Source organism: Lepidochelys kempii, chromosome 6 (genome assembly GCF_965140285.1).
Source record: "Lepidochelys kempii isolate rLepKem1 chromosome 6, rLepKem1.hap1, whole genome shotgun sequence".
In the NCBI taxonomy this organism is placed as follows: domain Eukaryota; kingdom Metazoa; phylum Chordata; order Testudines; family Cheloniidae; genus Lepidochelys; species Lepidochelys kempii.
The window spans coordinates 53,782,229-53,807,441 of NC_136385.1; the positions used below are offsets into that span (position 1 = coordinate 53,782,229).

Consider the following 25,213-nt stretch of genomic DNA (forward strand, 5'->3'; position numbering starts at 1 on the left):
ACTTTACAAACAGGTAATATAAGACACCACAAAAAGTTAATAAAATATTGGGCCAGTCAACCTTGACAGTGACTTTTGCAATCTGAATTCAATCTGCCCATTTTGCTTTGAGCACACAACGGTATTAGTTTCCACCCCTCACAATGGCCTGTTGGCAAAATGAACTGCTATGAATTACAATCTATATTTCAATACTTTCACACACTGCAGAGTCATCCTGGGGGTGAGGGCTGGGGGTGGGGGGCAGGGTAAAGAAATAGCAGGGTAGTAGTGGACCCAAAGGAAATCATAAAAGTCCTGTTCAATGTGAGGAACTTCTTTTGAAGTCAATGGGAATTCTGGGCATGGAGCAGCTGCAGAATCAGGCTCTTTATCAGACTTCAGATAGGCATCTCAGATATATATACAATAGCAATTATAGTCATTGTTTGCAAATGAAGACAGAGCTATTTCCAACCTGAGAGTCATAGTACTTAGCTACCCACATAATAGGTGGAAACAAACGTAAAGGCCATTTTTATTATAAACTTTATTAGTTCATTATACATTTTAAAATACAAACACAAATGGCAGGCTGAACAAATTGATCTTTTTTAAATGGGGAGGGCTTGTCCATGAGCCCCACCTTGAAAAATGAAAACAAAACAAATATTTAGGCACCTAAATAAGTGGCCTGATTTTCTGGTGAGCTGAGCTTCCACAATTCCAGCTGGTACTCATCTGTGGCTGCCCAGCACCTTTCAAAATCAAAATTAGGTCCAAAATTAGGTGCCCCAAAACAGAGGCTTCCCAAATTAGAGATCCCTTTTGAAAACTGGCCCTTGATGCCTTCATATTTTTGATACAATGGGCCTGAACTAACACTGCATTACTCCAATTTAATGAATTAAAATCAGACGACTTAAACTGATGTTAGATTAGTGTAAAACTGGAGCAATGCAGTCATGAATTAGACCTTATATTTCTAGTTCTACTGATTGAATAGATTGATTTGCAAAAGGAATATTGGTAACACTGTGCTTCCTTTTGGACCAGAGTCTAGATCATTTTTTACACAGGGTAGTGCCTTACTCTTCAAATGTTTTCTTTAAAGTCAATGGGGATATTTATGAAGTAATGTACTATTCTATTTGAGGAAGGCTATCTGAATATGATCCTATGTGTTTGTATAGTGCCCAACACAATGGGGCACTAATCATGATTAGGAAAACTGGATGCTACCACAATACACATAATAAACATCGATTTGTGAGCTACAGTAAACTGAAATAATCTAATAATTAAAATTAATAAAATAAAACACCATTAGGAGCTCTAATATTAAATTCTGTTGCCACCATCATTAACTATCTTTGGTTTGTGATTTCTTCATTTAATCCTAGCTGAACCTTAATCATTAGCTCAAATCTACTCAAATAACCTCCGAAGAAAAGATTTTTTCACTGGAGTTGCTATCTTCATGGATGTTTTTCTGCGCAATGGTTTCATAGGTTGTTTTTTCACAGGCAGAACCTTCTTTGGGGTTTGCAGCCCTCTAGCAAGATCAACATGCTCATTGCAGAAGTACTTGATATTTGCCTCTGAAAGACGTATGAGCATGCCCTCAGATAGGTCCATACACTGAGCATGGACCCAATGGCCATCTCCATTGGAACAGTAGATCATAGCTGGCTTGTTGAGTTCAGTCGAATAGAAAGGGACCCAAGTGTTGATGTCAATGTCACAGTTGGCAGAGCAGGTGATCCAGTAGCCTGTTTCTGATTCATCTTCTTCATCATCTTCATTATAGGTGTCAATATCATCATCATCAAAACTATTGGCTTCGGCACTAAAACAGAACTCCTCTGAATCTTCAAATGGAGTGGAGTCCCCTGGGTCTTCTGTAGATGTCTGACTGCAAGTTTGTGCAGCCTCCTCCTCCTCATCTCTTGCTCCTCCACATCTCAAAATGTAAAAGTAGTTTGCATCTGAAATTAGCTGCTTGTTGTCTCCCGGTATACCAAGCAATATGGCCCCATTACCCATATCACTACCAAACCATATCTTGCAGTGTTTAATATCTGGTGTCCACTCTGGGGTCTCCCTTTCCACAATCTCTATGTTGTTATCTTCTAAAGTGATTGTATTACAAAACATCCTCTTCTGGTTGTCACACTGGTAGCCCCCAACCATGACAAACTCTTTATCGCCAGTCTGAGTCACAAGAGCACTGGAGACAGAGATCCCCCCAGGCAAGATGGTGCAGCTCACAGATGGGCTGCCTAGTGGCAGGTCAATTTTTAGTCTGTATAAGTTGGGGGGTCTGATGTTATTTTCAAGAGAATGACCCCCTAGGATGTAGATGGTATCATTTCTGGCAATGGAGACATGGAAAGAAAGTCCATCCTGAAGCTCTGGAAGGATGTATGAGGTACAGCATCCAAACTCAAAATCAACCAAAAACACATGGGGCATACAGTCTACTACACTATTCCATTTTTCTGTGGTTCTTTGTCCAAGAGGGATATATGACCTTCCCCCAAATATAACACTCATGCTTTTACCTCGGCTATGAACTGTATTAATGGTATGACCATATCTGGCTTCAGGAACATCCCCAACTAACTCTTTCTCAGTGCATTTAAAGGTGATTTTCTTGCTAGGCTTGCATACTATACCCATAACATAAATCTTATCAGATAGTTCATTGTTTGGCGTTTTCCCACCATGGATGACATACTGGCATTTCTCAGACTCTGTTCTGCCCCTGACAGCGCAGACAGCAGGGTAACGGAGAGGGGGAAGATAGCAGGAATCCTTAGAGAAAAATGCAGGCTTCAATTTGAGCTCATTTTTTTTTAAGTCAAGGAGAAAAACTCCAGTGGGGCAAGATCTCTTTGGCCAGCCTTTCTGTCCAAAAAAGAAAACTTGCCCATCAAAATTCAGCAGAGAAAAGCCTGGCTGAATCAAGGATGAATTATTAATGGCTGATATCATTTGCAGGGACATTATGTCTGGTGATTGCATCATGGTACCGTCAATATCTGAAAAAAAAAAAAGATATAGAAAACCACATCAGGCACACTTTAAACAATGTCAAGGTGATCAGCTCGGTACCTGACTGATTGTAATCTTGGACAAACCATGTCAATTCTGTACCTCAGGATCCCCACCTATAAAATGGAGTAATGATATTTACTCAGCTTTGTAAAATGCTTTGAGATCTACAAATGAAAAGCGCAATATAAGAGCTATTAAAATCTAAATAAGGAATTATGCCAGAACTGGGTGAATATTGTAAAAAATTAACCCCTCTGAATATTTGACTGCATTTGTGACCCTTTTCTGTGAACTTACTAGGTAACAAGTATAACAGAGGGAATGGGGAGAGAATGTTCACTGAAAGGGTGAATATTGCAGAATGTTCGTGAAAGGCAAATTCTGAATTAGTAATCATGACTATCTGAACCAGAAACAGTTCTCAGAGTCATGCCCAGTCGGAGAACAGAAACATACCATGTGACTTACGTGTTCAATTAAAAGTTTGCATTTTGAATATCAACCCTACTTATAGGTGAGCTATAGACCAAGAATTAGTCACAGAAATTATTTGGCGCAATATTTTGAAAAACAAATTAAGCTGAGTAAATCACAATCTACAGAAATCTCCCCTCTCCACCTGAATCATCTGCAAATCAATTTGTTATGAATTTATTTGCTAGACTCTAACTAGGGTTGCCACCTGTCCAGATTGTCCCAGGATCATCCTTTTTTTAACATAGCAGCCCTTGGAAATCTGAAAGAGTGCTCAGTACATACTCCCAACTGTCCAGTTTTGTGGGCTCAGGATCATCCCAGGTGTCCTGTTTTTTTTGTACCTAGTGCTAACTACCACGTCATGGTTCACTGCATCAGCTTCTCCAGGATGTAGTTTCAAATTATTCTATAATTCAACAAGACTGAGCATAAACAAAATATTTCCTTAAAATGTATTCACAGGCTGAATTTGGTGCTTGGATAATAACTCTGGATTGGACTCTATAACTTTTGCATATGTTAAGTAACATTTACTCCATTGATTGGCACTACTCACTTGAGCAAATACCACTTGTGTGGGTAAAGGTGGGAGAACCAGGCCCGCCCTGGGCTGTTAGTTTGATCTTTAAATGGACACCATCTCTACTAAGTAACTAATCTCAGCCTGTTGGTTGGTTGGTTGCTGAGGTCAGGTTTTGTTGTATTTAATTACTGCTGATACTTCAAATGTTAATAAAGAATATTTCCCCTATTTGTTCACATTCCCAACCCCAATAGACCTATAGCAGAACCATTCTGTACCTACGCTGGCTACCAGCCGGGATTGCTTTTGAAGAGACACTTGGAGTCACAGCCCTTCTGGGAACTGTAGTTCTTTCTCTCTCGTTAGCTTCAATCTCCCAATAGGAACTGCCCGGCGGAGGGAACTACATTTCCCAGCAGCTGCGTGAGCCGGAGGACGGTGCCGCTTTGCCGTGGCCTCCGCAGAGTGGGTTTCAGGTAGGGGGTTGTCAGAGCCGGGGTGTGAAGGGTTCAGCTGCAGGCTCGTGAGGTGAGAGCAGAGGTCTGGTGAAAGCCGTGAGATGGGAGAGGAGGGAGGCTGCAGACCGATCTGGGCTCGGGAGACGCGCTAGGGCATGGGGGTGGCTAGACGGGGCGGGGGGGATCCCTCCCGGTGTTTGTCAACATCATGTCAGGGGCAGGGGCGGCTGCTCGACCGCCTCCCAGCTTCAGATCGCAGCGTGCATTGTCCCGGAGGCAGGGCAGTCCTGTCTGCTTTGGGCTCTGTTTCTGGCTCGGATGCTGACCTGGGACTGGGGGCAAGTGGCTGGGCTGCCTTTGTGCCTTAGTTTCCCCAGGGTAGCGTTCGCGAAGACATCACACTGCAGGCTGCACCCCTGGACAGGCGGAGGGTGTATCTCCTCTCCATTTCTCTCCCTGAAACTCCTAGTACACTCCGGGTGCCACAGAGACTGGTTTATTTTCCTTGCCCTATTTTGCACAGTGCACGTGGCAGAGCACAAAGGGGGCAGAGCACAAAGATCCTCCATATAGTTTGGTTCAGCAGTTCTCAACCAGTGTCCCGGGCCCCCTGGGGGGCCACGAGCAGGTTGAGGGGGTCTGCCAGCCAGGGCTGGTGTGAGATTCACTGGGGCCCAGGGCAGAAAGCCAAAGTCCTGCCACCTGCGGCTTAAGCCAAAGCCTGAGCAGCTTAGCTTCACGGGGCCCCAGGCAACTGCCCTGCTTGTTACCCCCCTAACGCTGACGCTGGTTTTTATATGCAGAAAAATAGTTGTTGTAGCTGTGGAGTTTTTATAGCATGTGGGGCGAGGGGGGGGGGGGGGGCTCAGAAAGAAAAAGTTTGGGAAGCCCTGGTCTGGGTTACAAAAACTTAAACACCAGTATGCTGATGGGAAAATCCAGTTTTGTAGGTTTTTCCTTTTTCACCCTAGTCATATTGTTTAGAACAGGGATCAGCAACCTTTGGCATGCTGTGTGTCAGGGAAATCCGCTGGCGGGCTGGGATGGTTTGTCTACCTGCAGCATCCACAGGTTTGGCCGATCGCAGCTCCAGGCCAATGGGGGCCGCAGGAAGCGGCACGGGTCCAGGGATGTGCTGGTCACCGCTTCCCGCAGCCCCCATTGGTTTGGAACAGCGAACTGCGGCCAGTGGAAACTGCGATCAGCCGAACCTGCAGATGCTGCAGGTAAACAAACTGTTCCGGCCCAACAGCAGATTTCCCTGATGGGCCGCTTGCCAAAGGTTGCCAATTTATTGTGAATTCTCAAATTTCTCAATGTTCAAATGGATTTTCACTGAAAAATATTACAGTACATCAGGTCTTTTGTGTGTATGGAGAACAGAGTCATTTTTGGACTGCCTGGACTTAAATGTTTCCTTACTCGCAGACTCCAGATTATTGAATAGGGGGCTGTGAATTGTAATCCGCAAGCAAGCATTTTATTTACTCTGCCACAGGTATCTTTCTGATGCCTGGATGGGCCAATATCATGTTTACGCCAAACTCAGTCCATATTCTAAATCAGGGATCGGCAGCCCCAGGCCAATGAGGGCCGCAGGAAACGGCACTGGTCAAGGGATGTGCAGCCCCCATTGGTCTGGAACAGCGAACCGCTGCCAGTGGCAGCTGCGATTGGCCGAACCTGTGGATGCTGCAGGTAAAACTGTCCCGGCCCACCAGCAGATTTCCCTGATGGGCCGCTTGCCAAAGGTTGCCGATCCCTGGTTTAGAATATGGACTGAGCTTGGCGTAAACATGATAGTGGCTCATCCAGGCATCAGAAAGATACTTGTTGCAGAGTAAATAAAATGCTTGCTTGTGGATTACAATTCACAACCCCCTATTAAATAATCTGGAGTCTGCGAGTGAGGAAACATTTAAGTCCAGGCAGTCCAAAAATGACTCTATTCTCCATACACACAAAAGACCTGATGTACTGTAATATTTTTCAGTGAAAATCCATTTGAACATTGAGAAATTTGAGAAATCACAATAAAAATACGGTAAAATTTATTTAAATGTGTGGGCCAAATTCATGTTAGACTTAATGTCACCATGTGGGTGTTATGAAGGTCCTAGAGGAGGAGGTCATAGTAGTTCAGGGAGGAATTTGACCCACAGTATCAAACTGCCTGTGTTCAGTAGCTAATCACCTTCTGTTTGGTTTGAAAATCCCAAGTTGTTTTTTGTTGGTTTTCATATTGTGCTCAATTTCTTTGTTGTTAGTATTTGTTATTTGCTTTTGTCATTCACTACCTGCTTCTTTGAGACAGGTTCTAATGGAATGTTTTGCATTTGCTTTCTTTATTCTAAATCCTCACTTTAAAATAATGTGTAAATTTACAAAGCATGTTGGAAAATAACACTGAAGGGTCCATTCTTCCATTCACCTCTGGGGATCAGAGAAATTAGAGATGGAAAAGATTGACTAATTTATTTGCAGCATCCTTTTGTCATAACAGGATTGTGCCATTCAATCATCGAATCATACAAATGTAGGGCTAAAAGGGACCTCTAGAAATCATCAAGGCCTGACCCCTGAGCTGAAGCAGGATTAAGTATATGTAGACCATCCCTGACAGGTGTTCATGTAACCTGTTCATAAAAACTGCCAGTGATGGGAATTCCACAAACTCCCTTGGAAGACGATTCCAGAGCTTAGCTACCCTTGTAGATAGAAAGTTTTTCTTAATATCTAACCTAAATCTCCCTTGCTGCAGATTAAGCCCATTACTTCTTATCCTACTTCAGTGGACATGGAGAACACAGGTTGATTGATTGAGGTGATGGCAGGCACAAACCTTGATAGAAACAGCTTGTTGGTTACAAGTTTTTTTGTTAAATAAACCCACTTAATTTTCCTTTCCCCTTGTCATCTCCCAACAGCAATTACTAGCTTGAATTCCAGAGATCTCACATCCCTCATGTCCAACATTAGACACCTGCATTCTGCATAAGTGAGCGGTTCAATGAGTAAAGGAGAGAAAGGTTTCGTATAAGAAGAGAGGGTGGTGGTTCAGGAGTGTTCCATGGATATGTTCCACGGGTAGGGGGCAAGATGGAAGATGATTGTGGGGGGAAATGGACAAATGAGCATTTGTCCTGGCACCATTGGTGGAGCAGAAGATGGGTGTAAGTAAAGCTACGATTTTTTCATGGAGGTCACAGAAGTCATGGAATCCGTTACTTCCAGCGACCTCCGTGAATTCAGCCTTGTCAGCCAGAAGCTGCAGAGTCCCCATGCCCCTGTGGCCGCGGGTGCCGGGGCTCCACGGAGTTCCCAGCTGCTACAGGCAGCAGGGTCACAGCTCCTGGCTGCAGCGGGCAATGGGGAGACCCTGCAGCTCCATGTGGCTATGGGTACTGAGGGCCCCGCAGAGTTCCCAGCTGCCATGGGCAGCGGGGCCGCAGCCCCTAGCTGCCGTGGATGTGGGGCCACAGCTCCTGGACTCTGTGTGCAGCGAGGGACCCTGGAGCTCCCAGCCAACACAGGCAGTGGGCCACAGCTCCTAGCCGCAGTGGGGCCGCCGCAGCTTCTGGCCGCCGCAGGGTGTGGGGGTTCCCCAGCTCTGAGCCGTCATGGTGCTCAGGGTCCTTCAGAGCTCCCAGCCTCCACAGGTGGCGTGGGTACCCTGGAGCTCCGAGGTGGGAAACTCTGGAGCTCCGAGCCCCCATAGGCGGTATGGGCACCCAGAGCTTGGAGCAGCCCCCACAGCTGCCCAACCCTTGCAGGTGGTGTGGGACCCCACAGCTGGGCTCCCTATTTTGTCAGGGTTATTTTTAGTAAAAGTCAGGGACAAGTCATGGGCTTCTGTGAATTTTTCTTTATTGCCCGTGACCTGTCTGTGACTTTTACGAAAAATATCCGTGACAAAATCTTATCTGCCCTTGTCTCTTATAGTTAAGGCTAAGTGGGGTGGGGGCAGAGTTATGTAGGCAGTGTTGCCAAATCTTGTGATTTTACTGTGATTGTTATGCTATCTAGTATTTTTATTAAACCCCAGCTTCAGGTCACGTGGTTTGATGAGAATCTCAGTTTTCATTTTAAAAGAAAAAGTAAGTTTGTAGCCCTCATAGTCGGAAGAAAATCGTGAGGGCGTGATCTGTGTGCACGCTAAAGGCTCAAAAGCCAGAAGAAAAATAAAAAGAACCTTGAATATATTACTTTTTAAAATCTTATGATTTTTTCGGGCTTGAGTCATGATTTTGGAATGCTTGGGACTGGCAATACTGTGTAAAGTGTAGAAAGTGGTAATAAGAAGCTTGAATTTGATGTGGTTGAGAAGGGAGAATACGTGGAGGGATTCAAACAGGAGTCTGTCTACATGAGGATAAAGAATAAAGGTGCTTTTTAAAACTGAGTTGGCTGAAATGATTTGAAACATCCTGTCGTGCCTAGTGGATACAGATCTGCATCTTTAAAATCATGTTGTGGGGGTTGTATTAGAACCTAGGGTGAGCCTGTGTTACCAACATGTCCAGCAAAAATGTCTTTGTTTTTTCAGAAATATCCACTGAAAAGCTTGGGATGTATAGTTTTCAGATAACTGTTTTTTTTCCTTAACTGTCTCCTCTTTGATTATAAATGCTGTTTGATTGGTCACCTAAGTCACATGATAATGTTTCTGCTCTCCAATTGGATGACTGAAGCAATTTAAACAGGAGAATAATGAATAATAAGCATTGCTATTTAGTATAAATTTTCAAATATATAATTATTTGGGCTAAAATTCAAAAAAAGTTTAGTACTCATAGCTGTTTTCACCAATACCTGGTAGCTGTCTGGATACTAAGTTGCAAATAATGAATGATATGACCCCATGAATCTAGTGAACCAAGTCAGCTTCTAGTCACAAACAGATTTGCAAAGCACTTTATATGCTGTTTGAACAGCTTTGATTAGCATGTTAGCCTGCTGACTCTCTAGAGTCTTAATTGGTAAATGCTCCCTCTGCTGTTTTCTCGAATTCTCCCCTCACTCTGCAATCACTGGCATCTTGGCAGGAACACAGGTGCTTAGTGCAGGGATTAAAAACTACTTCACAAGATTACATCTATTTTCCTCTCTGATGGTTTTGCCATTGCAGCATTTTGTTCAAAAAGATGAACCTAGGGCCTTCTGAAGGACCTCGGTCTAACCCCACAGCACACACCCAAGACTTGTAGGCTGAGAAGCAAATGTAACTCCTCAATTCTTTAGGATCAGATTCCTATCTGGACCCCCCAGACAGCTCTAGTCTAAACCAACCAACTACTGAGGCATGTAGATAACATTTCTCAAAGCTTTCTCTAACTTTGGCACCCAGAGTTTGTTTGGGTAAAACAATAAACGTATTAGACCTACCTGGCTGATGGAGGGTTTTTGCTTCCTCCTGAAACCTTTTGTTTGTAACGGGGATTCGAAAGCTCAGCACTTGTGGAATCTTCTGTGACTGCACAAAGAGGGGCTGTGGCATGGACAAGCAGGCAGGCAGAAGGTATGTATGCTTAGCTTGCAGATGTGCTCCTTAGTACTCCTCTAATGTGGCTAACTGTCTGTGACCGTTTTTTTTTTCTTCAGATGGTGCAAAAAGAAATCCATCTTGCACCTTTAGAAGTTTAACCTGTTCATGCCTAGCCAGCTCAGAGTGACAGTAGACATCTGTTATTTAGATTGTAAATTCATTGGGGGCAAATGCTGTTTTTTATTTGATATTTGTACAGTGACCAATCCAACGGGGTCTGATTTTTGTTGCAGCTTTTGGATACTACTATGTTATAAAGTCACTGCTAAATTCAAAGACAACGTTTGGAATTCTAATATCTACAAACTTAAACAATCCTCAACACTTTGATTGGAATAATTTTTTTCCCCTTGGAATTCTCAGGCTATAAATAGATTATGACATTGAAACTGAGTAAAAGAAGTAGTAAGTGCGCGCAACCCAGTAAGTGAAGGCTTAAACTCTGTTTCAAAGCCCTCTGAAGTCAATAGAAACTTTTCCATTGACTTCAAAGGACTCTGAATCAGGCTCTACAAGAATATTAGTACTCTGCACACTTCTGTGGCACTTTTAATCAGAGTTCCTTAGAATCCTTTTCACACAAACCGTAATTAAGCCTCCTTACTCCCCTGAGAATAGATCCCTTTTACAGATGGAGCAACTGGGGCTCTGAGAGGGTAAGTGACTTGCCTATATGATCACTCAGCAACTCAGTGTTCGCAGGAACAGTGTTCACAGCTGCCTCACCAGCTCCCTTCTGTGGTTGGCAAGGGATCATTTCAGCTACCACTGAAATACAGCAGCCTCTGAAGGTGGGACACGGCAGCTGTTTTACATCACAGAGCAACTCCACACAACAGTTAAGAACAATCTGGTATCCAATTAGGGTGACCAGATGTCCTGATTTTATAGAGACAGTCCCGATATTCAGGGCTTTGTCTTATATAGGTGCCTATTACTCCCCTCCCACTGTCCCGATTTTTCACACTTGCTGTCTGGTCACCCTATGTCCAATTGAAAGTGCAGTGGGAATTTAAATGGAAAGAGACTGAATTGGAATTTGGCCAGGACATCAGGGTGAATACACTTTTGTAAAAAGTGCCAGGAACCTTTAATGACTATAATGCAGACATAAGGGTGGCTTTATGTCTCACCTGATATATGGCACCTCCAGCAGCACAGTGTCCTGTAACATCCATGTTGATACATTGCTTCAGTGCTGACACTCGGAGGCCATCACATTAGTAAAGATGGACTTGAACCACAATGTTGAGATCCAGAATCGAACTTCCCCAAAATTCTGGGCTGTTCAGATCAGGTTCATTTCTATTCCAGTAGCACCTAGATGAGATTTGTCAGTTTTCCATCCAAGTATTGACCCAGCCTGACCCTCTTTAGTTTGTCTGATCAGAGGAAAAGTTGGTCTGACTGCAGAAGTGGTGCACAGATGTCAAAAGAAAATGTCAATTTTTTTCTAGTGCCTCGCCTCATATTTTAGATTCATTTTACTCTCCTTGTGTCAGTTAGTGTGTCTTGTCCTTAGAAAATGCTTGTCTTTCTGACATGATTAATTTGGCTCAGAGGAAAGGGAGGTTAAACTTTGCCTGCAACAGAATGCTAATTAGAAGAACTGCCTTACTGGATGAGAACAATGGTCTTTTTAGTCCAGTTGCCTTTCTCCACCAGTGATCAGCTCCTTCAGAGGAAGGGGGATGAAATCCTGCAATAGGTAGTTTTAGAGTCACCTGTCCACAAGGGAAATCAGAAGAATCCTGTACACATTTATGTGTGCTCAGTACACTCAGATTCCTAACATGAAAATGTTGGATTCTCCTCCTGAATTTGTTTGGCAGTTAAAGGCATAGCACCATACAAAAACTGTATCCATTTAATAGACCCATTCCTTTAAAAATAGTATTTTAATAAAATGAATTTAGATAGCAGGTCTTTCCCTGGTTACTTGATATCCTGGACATATTGTTTCAATTGGTTTATTTCTTCTACGGGAATTCCTTTGAAATATGTCTCTTACATTTAATACATGATCCTTCATTCCAAATGATTCCAAATTGCTTTACAAATTTCAAAAAACATCTGCCAATGACATGCAGTCACCTGTGAGGTGGAACTCATCAGTTGGCTAACCGTGCACTGCAGTAATATACAGCAGTTTGCTATGGAGAGTGAAGAATGTCTCTTATTCAATTGTCAGAGGGCTGTAGAGCTGACACTGGCTCTGGTGAAAAGTAACATGGTGTCCTGAATGACCTCAGAATAGTGCCCTTTAACACTATACCTTACTGGGCATCAGAGCTCTCCCTTGGGTATGGCAAATTGGGGTGACCACTCCGAGCCCCGGGCTTTGGGGGGCCCGGCGGGCCGCCAGTGCAACTGGCCATCGCCGGGCATGGTCGGTCCTGGAAGTGACGGATTCATCACTTTTGCTCCAGGCCCTGTACCTGCCTAGGGATGGCCCTGCTAGGCATTCAGCACTGACATGGGTTATGTCTAGACTGCCTACAGCAGCGAGTCTCAGAGACAGACTCGTGCTCCTGGCACCGGCGCTATGGCACTAAAAATAGCAGTGTAGACTTTCGGGCTCAGGCTCTGAAGCCCAGGGAGGGGGGTTGACCAAGCTCCAGGCCAAGATTCAGTGTCTGCACAGCTATTTTTAGCTCTGTAGTGGGAGCCCCATCAACTCACGTCTATTGACCCGAGCTCTGAACTCGCTGCTGTACTGTTGCTCACTGTATAGATGTACCCAATCTGAAAGAGTGCCCAACTGCATTCCCAACATTACCTTTTGAAGCAAATGAGGTTTCTTTGGAGGCCTCCCATACCAGAGCTGATGAAACCCACCAGTGCTTAGTCTCTGAGATCTGAAAAGGTCACACCTCATGGGACTGTGACTGCTGGTTTTAGAAAAAACAAGTTTGCTGCACAAGAAATTTACCCTTGTAGCCAGCCCAATTCTTTTCTTTCCCTAAATAATCTTTTAAGTAGGCAGCACTGTTAAAGCCATTTGGAATGCACAACAACTAATTAGGCACTGAACTCAGGCAAATATTTCCACAATCAAATGAGAGCAATATGGTTGCTTGCAGTTAAAGATCTTAGATAGCAGGGCATCTGCAAAGATGAGATTTAGGGCCAAGTATTATTAAAGCACAAGCAAATCCCAGTCAAGTAAATGGGTGCTGTACACATGTGCATCTAAAGACCTGCTCCTGCTCCCACTAAAGTCAGTGAGAAGCTTCCAGTGACTTCAGTGGGATCAGGCCCCTAGCTCTTGAAAATAGTTTGAACTGAAACAAGAAACATCCAAGAATCATTTGAAAGTTTTTCTCCTTCATAACTGAAACATCCATGCTTTGAGTTCGTTCATATAGTTCAGTTGATCTGCACCTGCTCATAACCAGAGGCTTGCTTAGGGTCTTCTTTAAAGTTCATTCCAGGAGCTGCTGTCTAGTTGCAGGTGGCTGGGGGTGGGGGGAGGAGGTAGGTAGGGCAGGATTGTAACACAAGGAGGGGCGGGAGTTTTTCTGTACAACTGTAGTGTTGCAATCCAACCAATATGTGAAACTGCTATAGAGGAATGTAGTTTTTAAAAAGTTGTTGCTCCTGTCTTGAGAAAGTTAGGGATCCCTAAGCATGACCCCTCTTATATCTCTTTTATTCTCTGTTCTCTTGAGGTACCATGCTGTAGTGACTATTATGATATATGGAATCAATTTAAGCTCTTCTTCAACAGGAAGAAAAAAGCTACAACTACAGACAAACAGGCTTCCATTCAGCTTGAGTTCCAGCTTTGTCTCTGTTGTTTACCAGGGACCACACCCTGTTTGGAACTATACAGCACATAGGACCATCTAGTGGCTGAATGATTTACTGTGAGTAAACATATTACAGCGACTGCCATTCTGGCCAAGGTGGATGGACCACAGCTTTCCGAGGAGTTTGTCACTGAGGTTCTTGAGCTGTCCAGTAGGCAGGGATAGGACTGTGAAATGCAGGGTACTTATGACCCATCTGTCAATTGCACCATGTTATGAAGCACACTTGCTTAATTTAGACTAACATTTACTTCTTCCCTACAGAGACCTGATGCTAACTCATTGTTTATTTCAATAATAATAATATTGTAGCAAATCCATAGCCACCTAAGACTTCATGGTGACCTCCATGCTGATCACCATTGTGACAGTGCGGACAGAACTCAGACACTCTTGCTTCAGAAGCATAGGCTAAATGAGAAATGTCTGTATGTGTTAACAGTATAGGGTCCATGAGGCACACTTCAGCTGTCCTGATTCTATGCAACAGAGGACAGTGGTACATTATCCTCATTAAGGAGGTCATAGCAATATCTATATCCAACTATCTATCTAATAATCTATGGGATTTCTATGGTATTCATGTCAAAGGGGTAAATTGTGACATTACAGTCTGCCCTGTGTAAGGGACAGCATATCGTTGCACAGCCACTAGAGGAGCCTGGGAGGGACAGTGTTACTCAGGGAGGTACGATCTCCCTTCTGGTCATACTGCTGCTCTGGGGAGGGAGTAAACGGCATTAGGTCTATACCTGCTACAGAGTATGTTTCCCAATTTGCCAGCGTAGCTATGTAGCCAAGGCTTCATCTATACCCCACCATGTCCCGCCCAACTGCATGAGGAATGGAGGTAACAGACTTTCCTGGCCTGATTCCCCTCCTACGCTGCTGCATGCCTTGCTTTCCTTTAGCCCCTATGGTGCCACCCTAGCCAGGCCACAATTCAGCCCAAAGGAAGTTCCTTGCATGGAAGTTTTGCTGGTGCAAGAGCAAAGTTAGTAAGTTTTACTGATGAAAGGTGCTATAGAAATGTATGTGGCTTATCACTGTCATCTAGGCTGGAAGAGAACAGATTTTGGTTTTATAATCTGGGTATCTCCAGGAGCTTTGGAAAACAATGATTGAGTCCGATACAGGTAGTGGAGTGACTGTGTAGGGGAATGGATCAGGCACTATACAGTGAAAACAGAGCATCAGACATTAAACTAATACAGTTGTGGAGCCTGAGACATTCAGATTTAGATGATAAACTCTTCAGGACAGTGACTCTGTCTTCCTGTATCTCACCATGCATCTAAATAGTGCTCTATAAATAACTATACTAATTAATTACTTGTTTTGATTGAGAATGATTGTTGATAGATCCAAATTCCCAGCATTGGAATGTGACTTTTCCTGTTGTATGAAAATCAAAGAGACTATACCACATAATGCAGTGGTGGAATATTTATTTCTGAACGGTAGAATTATGTAGGATTTTTCTATGTGTGGTTGGGCACTGCTGCTTTTTCAGTTTACAAATTTGTAAGTTCATTTTGCTTTCACTGGTTTAAAAAATATAATGGCTTTAAAAATCATAATGAAGTACTCAAAAATGCTGTATAAAACAAGAAATCCATGTTTCATAGCTACTACATTTTTCATTGTTTAGTAGAATTAATAACTGTGTAATTGAAATCATGCTAATACTCAGCCAACTTGCTTCTGGGATTCACTGCAGACATTTCTGGTCTGGTTTATACAGCTGAGAGGAAGACTACATTTTGGGAAATAAAATTGATTCTGCACAATCTGCTGATGATCAGCAAGTCTTAATGAATGATAGCTTGAAGTGACCTCATTACTGTAACTTGGATGGATGAGCAGGAAAGGAATGCAAATTTTTCTAAAAGAAAAAAATTGGTTTCTGCTTCATCATTTTCAGAAATTCTTATTCTGTTACTATTCATAAGAATGTAAAAACAACCATACTGGGTCAGATCAATGGCCCACCTAGCCCAGTATCCTGTCTTCTGACAGTAGCCAGTGTAGATACTTCAAAGGGAATGAACAGAACAGGGCAATTATCAAGTGACCCATCCCCTGTCATCCAGTCCCAGCTTCTGGCAGTTGGAAGTTTAGGGACACCAGAGCATGGGGTTGCATCCTTGATCACCTTGGCTAATAGCCATTGAGGGACCTATTCTCCATGAAATTACCTAATTATTTTTTGAACCCAGTTATACTTTCCCTACAGAGCTTCTAACAAGTGGAAAGAATTCAGGAGTCGTTGACATCTGCTTCCCCCAAGGAGCAACTTCATAACTCCTTTGATGTATTGGAGGGACCGCCTCTGCGGAGAAAAAGGATGATATCAGTCACCATGGTCCATTCAGGCCTTGTTCTCATTATTAAGACTGTCAGCAACAGCAACATTCCACTAGGAATTGGACTAATTCTCCAACATATTTTACATAGGCAGCCAAACAGCTGTCATGCAACAGTGCCTTTTGGCTGATACCAACCTGAGCTAGATTTGAACTGGTGACCTAGCAGTCAAAGTTCCCCCAAGCCAAGGGCTCATCAGGCTGGTGTGATTCAGGCACATTCATGTCATAGCTAACAATACACAAGGGAGTGATGTAGCCAGCATCATGTCCAACTGCCCTAGCCCAATAGATCAGGTATCTGTTTTACAGCTGGGTGAACTGGTGGTGGCCTTTCACTGTGAGATTGAGCAAGACTCACTCATGTCTCTCAGGACTGTCATTGAGCATCTTACCGCTCAGCCATCCTCCTTTGGAAGGCTCTGTATGCCCCTATTCTTCCTTCAGTGTGATTCTCTCCTCTGCAACACAAAAAATTGACTTCAATCCCTGCCAACTTTCTGGTTCTGTGTTGTCTCTTTTCCTCTAGATTGGGTGGAGGTACCACAGCGTAACAAATCCTTAAAAAGTTGCATCCCGAGAAATATGGCACATCAAATGTAGAAATCCTGAAGGATTCTCAAGCATCAGGAGATCCAGAATGTTAAGCTAAGGGAAACTCAGTTGCTTTGTTGATATGAGTTCAGCTCGGTGCCTCTTGTATATTGTGAATTGTATGAATGCACTAGCCTTTCGCTTTTGGAGAGAAGGGTTCAGATATGGGTTAGCTCAAAAATGAAAATGAGAGTTTGCTGGTCAGCCTGGTTTCCCTTGTTTGCACCACAAAACTTCTGCACAGGGCTGACACAGTCTGAAACAACTGATGGTCTTTATTTAAGAGAGACACGGGACTGGTGTAGAAGGGATGCAGCAGGAAGCCACAATGGAGTAAAAATATGCCAGTATGAGAATGTAGGTAGATAGTGTTGGGACAGTTTTCCTAACACATTTCCAGTCATGTACAACTTGTCAATTTCAAGAATGGTAATAGTCCAAGTCTCAACCCTTATTATCCAGACCCATGCAACGTAGAACCCCAAACTTCTCCAGAGTGACTAGAATTAGAATGAACAGATCATTTGGGTGTAGAATCCACATGCAAAGCTATCTGTATATTTCATGATCTGGAAAACTGGAGGTTTTTTATGATTGATAGAACCTTATGCTTCTATAAAGAATCCACCTGATTCTTCCTAGTCACCAACTCCTAATGTTACTAGGCCTGCAGTAGACCCCTGGAAATTTAGGGAAAGTTTGTATCCAGATTGAAACACTACATCTTGGGCCTAATCTTTAGTTCAGGGATCAGCAACCTTTGGCCCACGGCCCACCAGGGTAAGCTCCCTGGTGGGCCGGGCCAGTTTGTTTACCTGCCGTGTCTGCACGTTCGGCTGATCGCAGCTCCCACTGGCCGCGGTTTGCTGCTCCAGGCCGAAAGGGGCTTTGGGAAGTGGCGGCCAGCACATCCCTTGGCCCGCGCTGCTTCCCGCAGCCCCCATTGGGGATTGGGAAGTCACTGATGAACACAGCTGGTGTCTTAGTTTGGTAAAGAGTTACAGTGACTGGGCAACAAAATGGCAGATGAAATTTAATAATGATAAATGCAAAGTAATGCAAATTGGAAAGCGTAATCCCAACTATACATATAAAATGATGGGGTCTAAATTAGCTGTTACCACTCAAGAAAGAGATCTTGGAGTCAATGTGGATAGTTCTCTGAAAATATCCACTCAGTGTGCAGCAGTAGTCAAAAAAGCGAACAGAATGCTGGGAATAATTAAGAAAGGGATAGCTAATAGGACAGAAAATATCATGTTGCCTCTATATAAATCCATGGTACACTCACATCCTGAATACTGTGTGCAGATGTGGTCCTCCCATCTCAAAAAGGATATATTGGAATTGGAAAAGGTTCAGAAAAGGGCAACAAAAATGATGAGGGGTATGGAATGGCTTCCGTATGAGGAGAGATTAATAAGACTGGGACTTTTCAGCTCGGAAAGAGACGGCTATGGGGTGATATGATTGAGGTCTATAAAATCATGACTGGTGTAGATAAGGAAGTGTTGTTTACTACTTCTCATAACACAAGAACAAGCGGTCACCAAATGAAATGAATAGGCAGCAGGTTTAAAACAAATAAAAGGAAGTATTTCTTCACACAACGCACAGTAATCCTGTGGAACTCTTTGTCAGAGGATGTTGTGAAGGCCAAGACCATAACAGGGTTCAAAAAAGAACTAGATAAAGTCATGGAGGATAGGTTCATCAATGGCTATTAGTCAGGATGGGCAGGAATGGTGTCCCTAGCCTCTGTTTGCCAGAAGCTGGGAATGAGCGACAGGGGATGGATCACTTGATGATTACCTGTTCTGTTCATTCCCTCTGGGGCACCGGGCACTGTCCACTGTCAGAAGACGGAATACTGACCTAGATGGACCTTTGGTCTGACCCAGTAGGGCCATTCTTATGCTCTTACCTTATGTTCAAAAGTTGGGAACCACTGGTCTAAGATACTAGCATATAATAGAGCAAAGGGTCATTAGGAGAAATTGGCTGTATTCCCAGCTTTACCACTCGCTCACTGGCAAATCACTTTAACTCACTGTTTGTAAAAGGGGGATAATATTTCTTGGCACCTACCACCCAGGAGGGTTGTGAGTTGAATTCATTCATGTTTGAAAAGCACGTAGAGATCCTTAGCTAGAAGGTGCTGCAGAAGGGCAAAGCATTGTCATTCGTATTTAGATCTTAGATTAACAAATGAGGTTCTTTCATAAGTTCTTACAAGTTTTAGCCTTTTGCACAGTGATATTTACTTAGAGTAGTGACTCTAATAACTGAAGAGTGATGAAAAAAATAAAAAAAAAGCATTGCTTCCCCTTGAAAACCACTAGAATTTGCATAAACCACGTTGTCCGTCTGGTAAATGATTGTCTGCTCTGTCAGTGCCTAGAGTGGTTAATATTAGCTTGTTTTTAGTGAAACTTAAAGTTCTGTGTTTTGGGCTCTATGTGTTTCGGTTTATTTTAAACTTCAGAACAATCACCTCCTGTGACAATCAACAGCACGACAGAGTTAGATTTCACGGTTATTTTGATGCTGTGGTTTGGATGTTCTGGGTTTGCTTTAACTGCAAATCCAACATAAAGGGATAAATAAACGTAGCCCCATTGAGATGAACGGTAGTATTGCCATTGACGTCAGTGGAGCAGGTTTTCACCTCTAAAGTTATTTCTTAACGCCCCTGAAAATTAACAACCGCATTTCCAAAAGGCAAGAAGGCATGGGCAGCGTGAAAAAAATTGTGCATAATTGCACGCTTAATATGCATACACATCTATAAAAATTGTGTATACAAACTGGGTAGTTACACATGCACAGCTAGGCTCCCACATGGCCACTTGAGTGTGGGTCTGCCGTAAAATGTAGAAATTACTGTATGCATGTGTGCACGCTAGCCTGGATTCCCTCCTTTAGGTAATCGGGTCCCATATGTACTGAATTTCCATAATAATAATACATAGCACTGTACAACATTAACTTCAATGTAGTTGAAATGCAACTGTCTCAGGGGCTGTCACTTTCCCTATGCTCTATTGAAAGAGTCAAGATCAGTTGGAATGCTGCAGCTGTCTAGCCAGAGTGTTAAATTCCTGGAGACGGGCAGAGCATTGTCCATGGAGGTCCCTTGGCATTTATTCTTTGCCTTCCACAATGTGTCCCTTCTGCTGATTGGGGCCTTTGTGTTCTACCTCAATACAAATAAATAATAATGTAATATCACATTCTTCCAAAGCTTGGTTTAGTGGCTTTGAGAATATAGTACAAGATGCACCTATGAAATGAGCTGGTGGATTCAGTCCAAGTTCCCTGTGTACACATGTCCCTATCATTAAAATCCAGCACCACAACTAGTGCTAAGTGGCACCCTCTCAGCAAAGAAGGTAAGGGTTGGACAGGCAGTATGACTGAACTACTTAGACATAGTCCCTCCTGAACAGGATGGAAGCACTTTGGTAGGACGTTCTGGGAGATACAAGCACTGTTGCGCTTCCCATGTAGTACCTGTTCTATGGATAGACACTTTCTTTCTCCCAGGATTCAGATAGGCCACTACTTGTCATCTAAATGTGCCTGAAATAACTATGGCTCTAATCCTACAAAAGCCTTTCCCTGTGCCTCCCAGGAACCCCAGTGAAGGAATCACGGCCTACAGAAGGAGAGAAAAAGCTGATTCTCTGAATTCCAGTGCTTACCTGCTCTATGCTAACTAGAGAAACTCCCTCTGAAGTTAAAAGACCCTCTGATTTGTTTTCTGCCTGCAGAATAAAAAAGGCTTTGTTATTATATATAGTTCTCCCTTTTTTCATTGCAGAAGAATCCGCTTAGAACAGGTATGCCTGTTTGACTGTCATGGTTGTGGATGATGGAAAAGCAACCGTCAAACAACAGTATCCTCCAGCGGTTTATTAATAGCCAGGAGCAGACATATGAAGAATTTCTCAGCATGTTCACTTATCTTTGGAAAGGTATGTCAGCTTCTAGAGTTTCCCATAACAAATTATATTGAGAAAGGAAGAGAGAGTGTAAGCATAAAGAGAAGCAGTGTTATCTAGTGGATAGGGTGCTCTACTGGGTTCTTGCCTGGGTTTTGCCACTGGTTCTGCCACTGACCTACGGTGTGACCTTGGGCAAGTCACTTCAACTCTCTGTGCCTTAGTTTTGTTAGTGCCACCTTTTGTTTGCCGTATCTATTTAGATTATAACCTCTTGGGGGCAGGGACTGTCTCTCTCTCTGTATGTACAGTGCCTAGCACGATGAGGTCTCAGTCTCGGTTGTGTTTTTAAGATACAGTGCCGGTGGAATTCACAACCATACTGCTACCCACAACTTTACGTCACTTGCTTTATAGGCTGTTGGTTTTGACATAATGCTAGATGTGTATTGTAAAAAGTTCTGAATCTTTGTTGGGCATGCAGTTCCGTGAGTTTAGGAAGGTAGAAGATTGCAGGCTGCTTGGAAGAGTGCAGGCTAGACTTTCCAACCCTGGGTGACATCAGTGGAAGGTGTGTGCGTTCAGCACCTCTGAAATCAGATCATTGTTATATAGGTCCCCTAATATGGATTTATTTCAGAGTAGCAGCCGTGTTAATCTGTATCCGCAAAAAGAAAAGGAGGACTTGTGGCACCTTAGAGACTAACAAATTTATTTGAGCATAAGCTTTCGTGAGCTACAGCTCACTTATGCTCAGGTGCCACAAGTCCTCCTTTTCTTAATATGGATTTAGTTTTCCCATGTTTGAAAATTTTGACCACAAAGTATAGTGCATTTCACTGAATTCAATTGCCGGTTGGTTTGACTTTCTGATTGATTTGATCAACCCCTCAGGAACAATGTTAATAAAAATAGCAAAACTTTGTTCCTTTATTTTGATCAATTTTGACCACATTAGTCAGATTTTATTGGGTGATTCAATACCTGTCTTGAGTTTATCACTAATAAGGAGGGGACCAAAAATTTGAATGCACGAAAGATAAAGAACCCAAGGAAGATACACAATAATAAAAGATGCCTTGTGACTCATGGTTAGGACTATGATTTTGGCATGGAAATTATTCAAATTCGTGCTTTCCATGGCCACTGTAAAGTTTGTGAAATCTTGGAAATGGCTGCTAAAAACACATTTGGCTGGGTCCCCAAACCAAATGGTGTTTCGAACTGCTGCACAGCGGCGCAGGTTCAGCCTGTCTGCCACTCCATCTCCATGTAGGAGGGGTGGAGGTGGGGGTGGGGCCAAACCTGAGTGGTGCCGTGACCCAGTAAGACAAGTCACAATGCCTGGTGCGGGGAGCTGGGCCCAGCCCTTCGGTACAAGAGCTGCTGCTGCAGGGTGAATGTGTGATGGGCTCTCTCTCCAATCCCTTACCCTCTGGGTCTCACCTTTCACTATCTGCACTGTATTCCTGTGTATGCTGTAGAAAAAAACTATATTGTTTGGTGACCTTTCTGGGACTTACTGTTTTTTTTCCTCCCTCCTCTCTGCTGTGAAATTTACTAAAAATTTCCTTACTCATGGTTGTGTTATTCAGACACTCTGATTGGCTTATTAATGCTGATTACATGTGTTCTGCAATCTGTGTTATGCACTGAGCTGGTCATATGGATAACTTAGATGGACAATTGATAAGGAAGGATTTGATTATGGTGAAGGAAGACTAGTGAATGAAAAGCTAAAGTGTTTCTTCAGACATTCATGCTTTCTGAATGAAGTAAGCATAGCTGGTGGAGCTGAAACAGTCTTCGAGATCCAAACACCCACAAACTCTAGCAAAGTTCAGATCTGGATTCAAACTCTATAGCTCAGGCTCGTCACTGGTAAAAACTGCACCCCTGGGTTCTTTAAATTAGCCTTACAAAATGAGTATGTCAATTTAATATTCCCCAATTACATTGCTCTTGGCCACAGCTTTCTATTAAGAGTGATATTTTCATCTTATTCCAGAAGCAGAGTATTTTCCAATTACACCATGCGGCATGCTCCATTGATTGGCACTCAGAACCCTGCTCTGTCCTTGTCTGTCAGGCAGAACTGAGTGTCATTCACAGGCACGAGAGCAGAAAAATCAGTCGGGAAGTGGAAACAGTCTCAGCAGTGCTTCCATGCCAGCCTTCCCACTCCCAGAAGACTAGCGAGAAGGTGAGACACTGGCGGTATCAGATAAGAGGGTTAATACTAGGGTCTGGTCTGAAACAAACTTCTTTATGTACAGCTGTTACACTGGGGAGAGCTCAGATCCAAGACTCAGGGTGCATATCGCTTGCAGAAAGCCACAGCATGTACTTCATTCACCTTGGTTCTCAACACAGCATCTGGCTCTAAATGTGTGTATAAAACGTATCTGAAGTTCTAGCTGAAATAAATGATTGTACCAGCCCAGGAAACTGCATTTCTAAACAAAATAACTTGGGTTGCTCCCCCCCCACCCCTTTCAGAATACCCAGAGGCACCGGTTCACATTATAAACTAATGACCTGCAAAAATTCCACTTAAAGCACAAAGCCTTAAGAGCTGGAACAGTGCAAAAATGCATTTTAAACTATTTGACTCCTATTTTCTTTCTTTGGAAATCAAAATCGTGAAAAAGAGCCATTTGGATTTAATGAAAAGGGCAACTGGGGTAGCTCAAGGTATATCTGACAATGAAGCTCAGAGCTTTTCGCTTCTAGGTCAGCACCAGTTCAAGTCCCTTGTTCGGCCAGATGTAAAAATAAAAGACTGCTGATGTTTTGCACATTTATTTGTATGATTAAATTTGCATGCACTGTAAACGTGATTATACTTTTGCAAACCAGGCATGTACATGTGAAAATTCCTAGTTTGTGTCTGCAGTCTCAGTAATTTCACATATACATTTTTAGACCTCTAAGTATCTATTTACATACTCAAATATGCCCTTGTGTGTGCAAATTGAGATACTTAGGTATACACACATTCTTAAAATGTGGACTATGGACATCTTTTTAAAAACAATTTTTCTTGCAAGTGGTCCCCATTTAATGGCTCTTTGGTGGTCAGACTGCTGGGAAATTAGGGGAACAAATCACAGAGAGTTACTTGGGTCCCATTGGTATCTCAGGGTGTCTGTGTGTTTAGATACTTACTCATGCTGATTCTTGTTCATGTGCATGGGGTCAAACTGCCTTCCTGATTTGGGGTCAGGAGAAAATTTTTCCTAGAGGTTTTTTATTTTATCACTCAAGCATCCTGTAAGGCTCTGTCTGCCTATTATTAATACATTATTTTGTCCTTATTTGCTAAGCATCAGTAGCTCCAACAAAACACTGAAAAATGGATAATCTCTGTCCCTGGGAACTCATGATCTAAACAGACAGGCAAGACAAAATACACTGGGAGATCCAGAGGAAGGGGCCTTTCGGCAAGTATGTCACCCAGGAGTTTCCCATTGTATGCATGTAGGGGTCATCTCTTGGTTTTGTATTCCAAAACCTGTTTCTTGGAATTGTAGAAAGCGGAGTATTAATGGACCTTGGTACTTCCTATTTTCTATGGCTATGATAAAGGCTATGATCCCAATAAAAGGAAACTAATATTTTATAATACTGTCTATATATATATCTGAATGTGTGATGTTACCCTCTATTGGCTGCTCTACAGGAAGGGTAGAGGATCTATTACTACTCCTAGTTAAGGAAATTCTCCTTTAGCTCAAGTGGTCCAGGTCTATAGTTTTGGAGTGGAAGGCTAAGATTCTTGGCCTGTTTCCACAGTTTTGTGTGATTTATGTAGTGGTAACTCTGTCTGTTGTAAGTAGCCCATGGAGCCATGGTAACTTGCTTGGGGAAAAAGCCAGGTGTTTAGTACAAGAAATTAAAAATTTTTAATTTTGGGATTCCTAAGCAGAGCTAGCTTGAATCGATATTACTACATGCATACTACTGGTGGCAGTGTGAGGGTTCAAGAAACCAAGTGTCATACCTCACTTCTACCAGATCAGATAACAACAGCAGATGGTTAAATGTCATTTAAAAAAGAGTGAACTCAGCATTTTAAAGGTCAGCATTCCTACAAAAGATGACCTAGATTTTTTTAATATATCATCTTTTAAAAAATTGAGAATACATGGCAGCACTCCATGCTTAATTGGTAGAGATTGTAATCATTTTTATTGACCCCTATAGTGGGTAGACACTTGAAGGCTAAATTGCAGTTCCAGTAAGTCCTATGGTTTTCCTGTGAATTACTGTCCCAGGTATCTCCTTCATCCTAAAGATAGCATTAACAAGGGGCATGTAACGTTTAGGGCATTGATGGACCTTCAGACAGGCAATATAGTCTAGTGGTTAGTTTGTTTCTGGTAAAAAGAAACTCCTGTGTTTTCCTTGAAGGGCTCTCAGAAGCTTCAGCATGGGCAGAATACAACTGCCTGC

General features: G+C 42.9%; 2 protein-coding genes across 13 annotated transcripts in view; one reads left to right on the forward strand and one right to left on the reverse strand.

Annotated features, from left to right (window-relative positions):
- Positions 1-1,407: 1,407 nt before the first annotated feature.
- Positions 1,408-3,009, reverse strand: RAG2 (recombination activating 2). The gene has a single exon (XM_073350666.1). It carries the CDS (start codon positions 3,007-3,009, stop codon positions 1,408-1,410), a length of 1,602 nt encoding a protein of 533 aa, XP_073206767.1.
- Positions 3,010-4,449: 1,440 nt separating this feature from the next.
- The window catches only part of IFTAP (intraflagellar transport associated protein), a 58,747-nt gene continuing 37,983 nt past the window's right edge, over positions 4,450-25,213 (forward strand). For 2 of the 12 annotated variants that reach the window (XM_073348021.1, XM_078853287.1), the window contains exons 1-3: positions 6,510-10,015; positions 13,773-13,911; positions 20,638-20,791. In XM_073348021.1, coding sequence (XP_073204122.1) covers positions 20,686-20,791 — 106 coding nt within the window. In that variant the 5' untranslated portion in view covers positions 6,510-10,015; positions 13,773-13,911; positions 20,638-20,685. Of the gene's footprint in view, positions 4,568-6,509; positions 10,016-13,772; positions 13,912-20,637; positions 20,792-22,806; positions 22,962-25,213 lie in introns of those variants that run through there. The other 10 variants (XM_073348010.1, XM_073348011.1, XM_073348014.1 and 7 more) reach the window with 10 other exon arrangements.

Bases quoted from the DNA above. Each gene is read 5' to 3' on its own strand.
- RAG2 (XM_073350666.1), bottom strand. From the start codon at position 3,009: ATGATGCAATCACCAGACATAATGTCCCTGCAAATGATATCAGCCATT.